We start from the raw sequence: 13,137 nt of genomic DNA, 5'->3' as shown, positions 1-13,137 counted from the left end.
AACAAAAGCAAGGTTTGACCTCAGCAACAAAAATCAAACATTCACTGTATCCAAATGCAATGATAGCCGATGCGGCACATGCCGATCAATCCATACCGGCCCATATATGAACACAAAAACAGGGAAAATATTCACCAATGCGAACATGAACTGCAAACGTAGAAATCTAATCTACTGCATCAAATGCCCTAATTGTGAAGAACTGTACGTTGGCCAGACAGGTAATGCACTATCGGAACGCTCACGGGTACATCGACAACAGATTAAAAACCCAGAAGTCCGCCAAATACCACTGAGTAACCATCTAGCAACATGTGGTCATCAAACTTTTATTATATTTCCATTCCATAAACTTTACAACCGGAATGAAATTGAAAGAAAATGCAAAGAAAAGGACTTTATTAAGAAATTCAAACCCACTCTTAACAAACAATGATTAAATCCATCTTACTTGGGGTTTAAAAATCTTATCCCTGTAACCAAAACACACAAAATCTCTCAGATATCATCATTTCTATAAATAGATTTGGCATCATTTCTAAGAACAGCCAAACACCTACTGGGGTTTAAAAATCTTATCCCTACAACCCACACAAAACAATAAATTAAAATATCATCATTTCTAAAAATAGATTTGACATCAATTCTAAAAATAGCCAAACACCTACTGCTGCCGTCCAAAGGAATTGGTATAAAAGACAGAAAACCAGCCAACTTATTACAGTCTGTTAAAGTCTGTCATACCGGCCATGACGAAGGGAAATAGCCCTGAAACTCGAGTCGCCTTTATATATTTATATTTATGTATTTATATATTTGATCCTTTATATTGAACACTCAATATTTCATCTACATTCAATACTTTCTTTCATGGTGCCATCCATTTTTATTTTATTTTATTTTATATTATATATTGTATATTATATTATATATTGTATATTCCATATTCTATACCCCACATTGGTTCTGCAGGAATATAAATAAAACATAAAAAACAGACAGTGTTGGAACTCTTTTAAACAAAATAATATATTCCTCTATACACAATCATACAAAAAACCCACCTTTTTTGTATTTATCTTTACTCGCATATATATATATATATACATATATATATATATATATATATATATATATATATATATATATATATATGTATGTATGTATATATATATATATATATATCATTGTCACAGGAGATATAGAGAACGAAGAAGAAAGAGAGAGAGAGAGAAAGATAAAGACAGAAAGTGACATAAAATACGAGAAAAAGAGATAGACAGAGAGTGAGGGAGAAAGAAAGAAAGAAAGGGAAAGAGAGTGAGGAACAAAAAAAGGACACAATTCTAAGTGTAACGAGTTCAACGAAAACCGACTGTAAATTTCCTTAAATTCTCTTGCTTCCTCGAGGCATAATAATCTGAAATTCTTTACAATAGTGTTTTGAATATATTCCTACATGGTAGTGACACAAATGTATATTACAACAACAAAACAGCGGCAGCAGCAGCAACAGCAACAGCAGCGGTGGAAGCAAAAACAACAACAAAATTAATAATAATAATCCTTTCTACTATAGGTACAAGAACTGAAATTTTTTTGGGGGGAGGGGATTAGTCGATTACATCGACCCTAGTACGCAACTGGTACTTAATTTACCGACCCCGAAAGGTTGAAAAACAAAGTCGACCTCGACGGAATTTGAACTCAGAAAGTAGCTGCAGCCGAAATACCACCAAGCATTTCACTCGGTGTGCTAAGGATTCTGCCAGCTCGACACCTTAGGAATAAATAATTATCTTTTGTATTATAGGCACAAGGCCTGAAACTTAGGAGAGGGGAATAATCGATTATATCGACCCCAATACACAACTGGTACTTAAATTATCGACCCCGAAAGGATGAAAGGTAAAGTCGACCTCGGCGGAATTTGAACTCAGAACGTAGCGACGGGCGAAATACCGCTTAGCATTTTGTCCAGCGTGCTAACAATTCTGCCATCTCACTACCCTTAATAATAATAATAATAATAATAATAATAATAATAATAATAATAATAATAATAATAATAATAATAATAATAATAATAATAATAATAATAATAATAATAATAATAATAATAATAATAATAATAATAATAATAATAATAATAATAATAATAATAATAATAATAATGATAATAATGATAATGATAATAATGATAATAATAATAATAATAATAATAATAATAATAATAATAATAATAATAATAATAATAATATGGTTGTCATGCATTGTACATGGTGTATACTTATCAGACGGGTAGTCATGACTGTTGATATGAACCAGACGGCGGTCACGTGTCATGAACAAGCCTTGCTAGACAAGAACAATGGTAAATGTAAAGCTGTCGGAAAAAAAGATCATTAGAACTTTGGAACCAGCTGGGTATGCTTCAGATTATTGAAAATTGACTTATGAATCAGATAAAAATAATTCCGAATAGAGACTTTCGAAATGAGGCCTAGATTCAGACAATTAGTAAAAGTCTGAAAAGCCTTTGTAGTGGTGAGAATCTTGAAGAGAATAACGTCAGTGAAGATCAGCGAATGCATAGCCAAGGCGAAGTTGTTTGTGGAGAGGCCGGCCAATCAATATAATGTAGAAAACCTTGAAATAAGAAAGGACATGAGTGAGGAACAGAGAAACCACAGAAAAAGACTCGAGAATATAATAATTACAAGAAGAGAGACCAAGCCGATGAATGTGAGAAGCTTTGACCGTAACAATGTGAAATGCGCGACCCAAACAGTTGATGAGATTCTGAAATACATTCTAACAAAAGATCTAACGGAAACAAGAGACTTGTTCAGATCCACTTCAATTTTAGTAGATAAACTGAGTGGAAAGAAAGAGAGAAAAGTAGACAGAAGGAGCCATGATAGAAGCGGAGAACTGAAGGCAATATTCTAACTTTGCGTAAAGATCTTAGTAGCATAGAAGAGTGGTCCAAAGAGCAATGGAAAATGGAAGAGAAAATGCAAGGGCATATCTTGATGCGAAGTACCAAATAAAAAAAAGAACGGGTTCAAAATTGTCATCGAAACCCTAAAACAACGTGTGCAGGCTAAAACATTAAAGGTGAAGCGCTACACTGATCGCATATCGCAGTTCCAGCAAAACAGGTTATTCTCAAATAACTAGAGACCAGTTTTTTAGGGCTTTGGAGGGAAAACAAGATAATACACGCCAATTTTGGAATAACATCTGGGAGCCAGAAGTTTCGCACAGCCACAGTGCTGAGTGGATTCATTCCGTGAGATCTGAACTCCATCATACGGAGGCTCTACGACAAGATCATGTGCGCATGACAACGGAAGATGTCTGTAGAGATATCAAAACTGCCAAACTGGAAAGCGGCAGGACCAGACGGAATTCAAGGCTACTGGCTCAAGTGGTTTAGGTCAATACACAAGAGAATTGCATTGCAATTCGACAATTGCCTACAGAGCAGTACAGTTCCGTAGTGGATGGCAGAGGGAAAAACGACATTGTTAATGAAAAATCGGTCAAAGGGCAATGAGGTTGGCAATTACCAACACGTTGTTTGTCTTAACCTCCTATGGAAAGTTTTAACAGGTACCCTCGCATGGCAAATATATACGTTCCTTGCGGGAAACAATCTACTGCCAGTAGAACAAATGGGATGCCGAAAAGGATCCAAGGGCACCGAGGACCACCTTGCGACAAGGTTATAATGAAGAACTGTTAACGGCACCAAATAAACTTATACATGGCCTGGATAGACTTCATAAAGGCTTACGTCATGTTCACGCATTCGTGGATTTTGGAAACATTCGATATGTGTGGAATAGCTGAGAACGCGTGTGCACTGATTAAGAACAGCATGCCTAGTTGGAAAACGCGTCTTTCCTGTAACAACCAGCCCTTAACCGCGGTAATAATCAAAAGAGGTATCTTCCAAGGAGACTGTTGTTCATCTCTGTCATTTGTTATAGCTTTGATCCCACTTTTTGAAGTCTTACGCAAAATCAACGTGCATTATGAGCTGAGAAAGAATGGACCTCTTCTCAACCACTTTCTCTTTATGGATGATTTAAAACTGAGCCTGAAATGGAGAGGCCGGTTGAGACTGTGCAAATGTGCAGCAAACATATAGGGATGGAATGCAATATCTCGAAGTGTGCGGTACTTACTTTGGAGCGAGGGAAAAGAACAACTTGTAGGGGCAAAGAATTGCTAAACGGGGAGAGAATGGAAGACCCAGATGATGATGGACACAAGTGCCTTGGGATTTTGGATCTGGACAATATCTTATACAAAGAAATGAAAGACAAGTTCACCAACGCATATTTCAAGCGACTCAAACTTCTCTTGAAATCAAACCTAAACTTAAGAAACCTTATGACTGTCATCAACATATGGGCTCTTGCTGTAGTTCGCTATTGTGCACCCATCCTGAAATAAACACAAGCGGAGATTGACCAACTCGATCGCACTACCCGAAAGACAATGACAATTCATGGTGCCCTCCACCCTAAGGCAAATGTTATCAGGCTCTACATGAAGAGAAGTAAAGGTGGGCGTGGGCTGATTAGCGTACAGGAGTGCATCAACAATGAAGAAAGAAACATGGCATAATATTTTGTAAACAGCAAACAAGATCTGTTACAGTATGCTGCTAGTGAAAAAGGAGTTAACAAAAAGAGACTTGAAAGTGCTCATGAATTCCGATCAAGAACAGCCAACGAGAGAGAAGAAACACTACTCTGTATGGAATTACATGAACCGTTCCATGTTAATTTATTGATGAATTTGGGCAAGTCTGTCTGTATTATCAGAGAATTGCAAAAACAAAATGTTAAAAAAATTCAAACCTCTGCAAAAATCCGGTACAAATTCTTCATGATTCAAAACATTGCTTACTTTTTACTCAACCTGATATATACATTTTTCGTTAATATTTTCAACATCTTATATATATATATATATATATATATATTTAATATATATATATATATATATATATATATATATATATATATATATATATATATATATATATATATATATATATATATATATATATATATATATATACATACATATACATATTGATTTAAATAAAGTGGAAGGAAGTTATTTTAGTTAGCACTGAATATTAAATTTATTTATATTTATTTATTTGGCTCTCAGATGCTGTCAACAATATAATTACTGCTATGCAAAAGTTCGTAAGACCGATTGCTTATTATCAAGAATGGGGAGACTGAAATATGACTGGCATTATGACGGAAAAAACATAAATTGTGGTAAGTAGTGCATTATTTGTCCTTTTAATAGATTTAAACGTCCAAATCAAAAGTTCTCAGTCTTAGCAGTAACGCGTTCATGTGGGTGTCGTGGACTCATAAGTGGGTGGGGTGAGGGTAGGGGTTGGAGGCACCTCCTGAACTAAAGGGTCTTACTTGATCTTTCTTGGAAATAATAAATCAAGCAAGTACAATAGTTATTTATTTAAAAACATGATATTAAAGTATATTATCGCCAAGGCGCAGGCGTGGCTGTGCGGTATGAAGCTTGCTTCACAACCACACGGTTCTGGGTTCAGTCCCACTGTGTGGTACTTTGGGAAAATGTAGAAGCTACTATAGCCTTGGACCGACCAAAGCCTTGTGAGTGGATTTAGTAGTGGAAAACTGGAAGAAACCCGTTGTGTGTGTATGCGTGTGTGTATGCGTATGTGTGTGTGTGTGTGCGTGTATGTTTTTATCCCCCAGTACGGCTTGAAAACCTGTATTTGTGTGTTTACGCCCCCATAATTCACCGATACACTAAGTACCAGCCTTAACAAAAAATAAGTACTGGGGGTCGATTCATTCAACTAAGAATTCTTCAAGGCAGTGCCCCAGCATGGCTGTAGTCTAATGGCTGAAACAAGTAAAAGATAAGAGATGAGGTTGAGAATATGAGTAGGAAATTTTGTTGTTAGTGATCTGAGGCATAATCAGAAACATGACTGATCCGAGTAATTTCGATATTTAAGTCCTAGCTTTCTTTAGTAATTTCCAGAAAAATTTCAACATAGGATTCATTTGCCTATGCAAATATCTAACAAGTTTTTGTTGTTTGTTGGCACTCCGTCGCTTACGACGTCGAGGGTTCCAGTTGATCCGATCAACGGAACAGCCTGCTCGTGAAATTAACGTGCAAGTGGCTGAGCACTCCACAGACACGTGTACCATTAAGGTAGTTCTCGGGGATATTCAGCGTGACACAGAGTGTGACAAGGCTGACCCTTTGAATTACAGGCACAACAAAAACAGGAAGTAAGAGTGAGAGAAATTTGTAGTGAAAGAGTACGGCAGGGTTCACCACCATCCCCTGCGGGAGCCTTGTGGAGCTTTAGGTGTTTTCGCTCAATAAACACTCACAACGCCCGGTCTGGGAATCGAAACCGCGAACCTATGACCGCGAGTCCGCTGCCCTAACCACTAATGCTATATAGGATAAAATAAGATAAAATAAGATATTGCTCAAAAGTAGCTTATATTTCATTAATATGACTTGTTTTTTTAACTTCCATACTTGTTTCTGCAGCCTTGCAGGGTTTTGGTCGAACAAATCCACTCTAATACTTAACTTTTAAAGCCTGTACTTATTATGTTTATCACTTTTGGTGAACTGCGAAGTAAGTAGAACGGAAATAAAGCAACAGCAGTTGTTAAGCGGTTGTAGTATCAAACAAAATGCAAACACAAAACATACACAGGTAAATATGTAAATGTGTGTGTATATATATGTGTATGTATATATATCATCGTGTATATGAGTGTGTGTGCTCGCGCGCTTGCGTGTACTGGTGCAGTGCTTTGAAGGGTGTTAGTCACTCATGTCGATGCCACTACATATTCTAAGACTGGAAGATCGAGTAGCGATTATATTTATCGCAAGGCGGCCAGCTGGCAGAAACGTTAGCACGCCGGGCGAAATGTTTAGCCGTATTCCGTCTGTCTTTACGTTCTGAGTTCAAATTCTGCGGAGGTCGACTTTGCCTTTCATCTTTTCGGGGTCGATAAATTAAGTACCAGTTGCGTACTAGGGTCGATCTAAGTGACTGGTTCCCTCTCCCACAATCTCGGGCCTTGTGCCTAGAATAGAAAAGGATTTATATTTATCGCACCGCGAAGTTACAGACACAATTATACCGATATTCACGTAACGCCAGATATACAGACATACAGCTATGAACGTTCATGCGCGCTCGCAATCGCGCGCGCATAGTTCCGGGTTCATTCCTACTGAATGGCTCCTTGGGCAAGTGTCTCCTACTATAGCCTCACGCCGACCAAAGCCTTGTTAGTGGATTTGGTAGCGGAAACTGAAAGAAGTCAGTGGTGTATATATATATATATATATATATATATATATATATATATATATATGGATAATACAGTCACTCTTTGTATTTAATTTCAAGATAGAGGCCCACGATGAAGTTAGGTCAGCTATGGCTTTGACTATGCTCACTGAAACTTTAGCAAGTCGAAGGGCTTCTAGCTTCCATGAGAGTCAAAGGCTCTCTTGTGGTCTAGCCACATTGAAACTAGGTTCCACCGATGCTCTCGTACCTCTGACATCACAGTTTTGTTGATTAACGATTGCTCGGCACATCCCCAAACTCCCTTCTTCCCAGCTGCTTGTTCTGCTGTAATGATGTTATTGGTTTCACAATCGTCCTGGAGGAAGAGGTTTAAACATGCTGTATATATCTTATATATTAAGTTCTGACATGCAATTGGCCGGTAGTTTTTTGCCATGTGGTGGTTCTGCATTTGGGGATCAATTTTGTTTCTGCCAGGGCTAACCAGAGTGGTATGCTACTGTTCTCAATGAGAGCTTGCTGGTACAGATTAATAAGATCTGGTCGGTAGAATGTTTGCTTCTTGTACCAATATTCAGCAATCAAGTCTTCCAGGTGCTTTTCCATCCTGTAGTTTCTGGTTCACAGTTGTAACAATTTCACCATCAATGTTGTATGTCTTGGATGTAATACAGGAGCAATAACTTTTTCGAATTTCTTCCAGCCACAGAGCATCTTAGCTAAATTCCTTCTCTTCACTCCAGATTTCCCTCCAGAATGAGTCTATGTCTTCTCGTGAAAGAGCTTCCGTGATGTTTACTGTTCCTCCTCTCATGTCTCTGTATACTGCTGCCTGATTGCGGTTAAATTTTTTGTTTAGTTTTCTTCTCTCGGTTATTCTCTTCTGAGGTAATCTGTTTGCAAGTAAGTGTCCTCTTTTGCTGTCTCCAAACATCATTTCTATTTCCTTCTTTACTTTCAATTTGTGAGACGTATAGTGATAATTTGCTTGTTTGCATGCAATAAGCATCATTACATGGCTGATGGTCTTCTGTCAACCAGTTATCTTTTTCTTTGTCTTAAAAACCCATGATGAAACTTCCTTTGTTATTTCGGTTTTGTTTAGGGGAGACTAGGTCTAGTTGTTACATGTTTTCATTTTTTTCCCTTGGTTCCCACATAAATGAACACAGCTGAAGTTTCTTTTCAGATTTAATTAGTAAAACACCTCTATTTATTGTTATCATCAGAAAAAAAACAGAAATTACATAACATTAATTAGACAGGTTCTAATTAATGGGTTGGTGTCAGCTGTAACAATTTTCCCCGAGTGCGGGGCACATTGTGACACTTACAGGGGTACTTTGTTACAACTGTCGATAAGTCGGAATTCTGTTAACAAACAAGTTTAAAATGAATACGTCTCCTGCTTCTTGCATCTAGGAAGTATTATTTTAATTAATTAACTGTGCTTTTGAACCACCTCATATCCTAACTGTGATACTGAGAGTCCTCATCAGCCAATTTCCCCATTGTTACATGTGCCATCTAGTCGGAATCGTCCTTCTCACCGAAGATCACAGAAAGTCCTGTCGTCCATCGGGACAGTCAGTGTGTGCCCAGTCTTTACAGATCATGCATTGCACCCATTCTTCACCTGGAAGGGAGTTGGAATACCAATCTGAGCAGACAAGGCATTTCCAATCGGCGACTTGCTTGCTGCGAGGCTGCTTCCCTTTGCTTTACCTCTTTTAGTTGACTTTCCCTTCCCCTTTGTTGCTTTTTCTGTACCAGTTGCCGTCTTTGGTTTGGATTTCCGTTCGTTTATTTCATCCACTATGCGCCGTTTTACGGCAACATCCCATAATGATTTATTTTCATCCACAACTTTTCTGGCGGCTCTTTCCATGACATCAGGAGGGGTATCCCCCCTTGTAGTCTTCCTTTTGTAATTTCTAGGAATGGCGTGTTAAACTGAAATAGAAGAGGTAAGTTGTTACATACCTGGGGTAAGTTGATACACTGTAACAATTAGCCTCGACCATGGATTTCTGGGGATTACCTCGTACACAGCACTAGCAATACATGGCACCCAGGACACACCTTCATGTATCGAAGGCAAATTCCAACACTTCCTAACCAACCACAAACTACTTCAGTAACATCACTTATGCTTTAATACTTAAGGAAATAACTGTGGCAAAATTTCACTTTTGGAGTGAAAAATCGCTTTTTGAGCCATACCTTTCCTGGTTACATGTAATGTTTTACAGTCGTAGCCAGAGCATATTGACAGGCGTTAATCTTCAAGAATATGGGTTCACCACACCGTTGTAAATACAGTTAACAGCTTTTAATACCGTATCCGGTGGTTTTTTTTTACTTACTTTGGTAGAGAATACTCTCTCCTCGAAAGAGTACTTCAAAACCAAAGTTACTTTTCTCGGAAAATTTCAGTAAGGGCACATGTATGTACGCATGTAATTTCAGGAAGGGCACATATGTATATATGTATGTATGTATGTATGTATGTACAACAAGCTTACACAATTTCTGTCTCGAATATTATACACAATATTATTCATCGACCTAACTTTATAATAGAAGATTCTTACCCAAAGTACCACCAAGCAATCGAACCTGAGATCAACCTTAGACCACGACGATGCTAAGCTAATTTCTTAACCATATAACCATGGTTGCACCTATAACAGTAAAATCGAAAACTTACTTGCGAATTTTAGTGAGTAAAACTAATGGCTATATAAACATGACGGTACACGTGTCATACAAGAAAGTTATGAAGGATCGCATGTGATCCAAGTGTGGAGGTTTCGCATGCCGGATTTAAGTAACTGAAACGAATAGAAAAATAAAAACTATTTGGATTAAATAAACACTTTTATATGGGGGGAAAGTGTACGCTGAAAAGGAAATCTTAATAAACGGGGATTGGTAAGGAAGACATGTACATAAACGTTGTAGAGAATGCTACGTAGAAGTGAAAAGGATACAAACGTTTAAGTCACCCATTTCATAGAAATAACAACATTATGTTTGAGAGAGAGAGAGAGAGAGAGAGAGAGAGAGAGAGAGAGAGAGAGAGAGAGAGAGAGAGAGAGAGAGAGAGAGAGAGAGAGTTATTGTTGACAGCTTGGAAAACCACCTGTTACCACTACAAGAAGTAACTTTTAAAAGATTACAAGTCCACTGATCAATCAGTTTCTTATAATCCGAACAATTATGAAAGAAACGGAAATCCGGACAATTATGGAAGGAACGGAAATCCGAAACTTTATAAAAGTAAACGTCATGCTGTACAAATTTAAAGAACGAATTAAGTCTCAGCTGGTAAACTTATAAATAGGAATATCAATATTAAAAAAAAAAAAACATATATTCTTGGCTTATCGTACATACTACGTGAGGTAACTTATGATTTCTCTCGATACAAATTGATTCGATTGATTGATTGATGGCTGGATCAGTCAATCAATTAGATGGTTTATCAAAGTCCTTTCGTCGCCATTCGTGCCATTTTACTCCCTAACTCCCTCCCTCCCTCACACACACATTCTCATTCTCCCCTCCCCCTCTCTGTCTCCCTTTGTGTACGTGCGGGTGCATATGCACGCAAATCGGGATGCCAGTTATTCTTGTGTATCATCATTTTAGGCACTTAGGTCAGTCGTAATTCAGAGGCTGCGTATTTTCTTTTCATTTTTTTCTATTAAAAGGATTTGTAAATCCATCCGCTCGTAGATGCTCTTATCTTAAAACAAGCATCTACGCACATGCATATCAGCACTTATACGTGTGTGTATGTATGTGTGTGTGAGAGAGAGAGAGAGAGAGAGAGAGAGAGAGAGAGCCTGTGTGTATGTATGTGTGTGTGCGTGTGTATGTGTACGTGAGTGTATGTGTGTGTGTCTGTGTGTCTGTGTGTGTCTGTGTGTAAACCTATGTACTTGGCATTCATACAAGTCAAACGTACCTACTTCTCTTTAAACTGAAAAAGTTACGAATGGACTTAATCGATTTTCATTTCTTATTAGAATCTCGTCGGAGGTGTTTACATCGCTTGACTATCTCCAGAAAAGTAACAAACGAATCCCATTTTTACATATCAAATCTACACAACTGATAAAACAATCTGGATCTACTAATTTGTAAACTATCTATATTTAACATTTTATTGAAAATCCAACAGAAAACCCAGTTCAAACAGTATAAAAATATGGTGTGGCATATGTAAACCTGTTATATATAGACAAATACATACAAGTATTCACATACGTATACACACAACTTTTTCTGTTTATACACTTACACACACACAGGTGTGTGAATAAATACATATATGAGTGGATGAATTTAGAAATCTCTTTCGAGAAAAAAAACAGAAGAAAAAGCAACCATTGAACCGTGACGTATCTAAATACTAGTATTCAAGAATAAGTGACATACCTTATCTTATCATACAATGCTTTAGCACTTGAATTAATTGATATCGTGTGCTTTCATATGCACAACAGCTTTATAGGAGTCTGTATACTATAAACAACTTCAGTTTTCTTACATTTCACATTATTTTCTTCTCTAGGAACATGGCCCGGAAGTTTGGGGGAGGCGGGGGGCAGTAGATTAGATTGATCCCAGTACGCAAATGATACTTAATTTATCGACCCCGAAATGATGAAAGGCAAAGTCGGCCTCGACGGAATTTGAACTCAGAACGTAAAGACGAATTTGAACTCAGAACATTTCGCTCGACGTGCTAACGTTTCTTATTATTTTTTTTTACCACAAGGGGCTAAACATAGAGGGGACAAACAAGGACAGACAACTTGTAGCTTTTGGCTTGTTTGCCGTCACAGACTGACTGGCGACGGCAATCATCCTAAGGCTTCGAAGTCACTGTTAATCGATTCCTTGTAAAATTTTAGATATCTTGTCAGCAAGAAAATTCTCGAATAATTTTTCGCACACGCTCACATGCACATGCACACACTCACATGCACACACACTCACAAGGCACACACACTCACACACACTCACACATATTAAGAATATGAATGTGTATTTTTACGTGTCTATTTATATTTAAATATTTGAGTAGGATAATTTGAGTAAAGACGCAGCACTGACCCTATGTGGACCTCTCGATATCTTGAAAGCCTTTTACGCGTACAAGAAATTAAGAACTCCAAATACGGGGTACCGAATAACATAGTTACATTAGAAAAGACAAGACAAAACAAAATATCCTAGACAAAGCAAAATGGCCTAGACGAAATAAAATGGCTTACATGCATATTCAATTTGAATATATATGAATATATATTTGAGATATGTTGCAAGCAAAGTAGCTTGTTAGAAAATCTCTATAAGAGATAAAAGTAGTAAATATACTGACTAGTAATGTTTATCGCCACTTCAACACGGTTGTTCCGTAGGGACCGACGTTACTACCGTGTTTAACCTGAAGAGGACGCCTCTTCCAGCTGGCTATCGATGCAGTTTGCACCCGATAAATATTGTATATATTGGGTGTAGCTTGAAGCGATAACCAGCTGGAGGAAGCGCCCTCCCGCGGTTAAAACACTAGTAACGTTGGTCCCTATGGAACAGTCATGTTGAAGTGGCGATAAACATTACTTAAAATAAGTTACTTGGTCCCTACAAAGTTTAAAAGAAAAGTGAGTGTTAGAAAATATTTGTTTCCTTTATGTTTTTCGAATAGAATATATCTGATTCTTCAACCATCCAAATTA

The 13,137-nt window shown here is 37.5% G+C and overlaps 1 protein-coding gene across 1 annotated transcript in view; it reads left to right on the top strand.

Annotated features, from left to right (window-relative positions):
* Positions 1-13,137, top strand: part of LOC106872178 (basic phospholipase A2 Cc2-PLA2-like) — a 48,012-nt gene that overhangs the window by 19,312 nt on the left and 15,563 nt on the right. The window contains exon 4 of the mRNA XM_089347893.1: positions 5,197-5,312. Coding sequence (XP_089204019.1) covers positions 5,197-5,312 — 116 coding nt within the window. The remainder of the gene's footprint in view (positions 1-5,196; positions 5,313-13,137) is intronic.

Source organism: Octopus bimaculoides, chromosome 2, assembly GCF_046866305.1.
Source record: "Octopus bimaculoides isolate indiv1 chromosome 2, ASM4686630v1, whole genome shotgun sequence".
In the NCBI taxonomy this organism is placed as follows: Eukaryota; Metazoa; Mollusca; class Cephalopoda; order Octopoda; family Octopodidae; genus Octopus; species Octopus bimaculoides.
The sequence above is the reverse complement of the archived record's forward strand: the minus strand, read 5'-3'. Positions and strand labels throughout refer to the sequence as shown.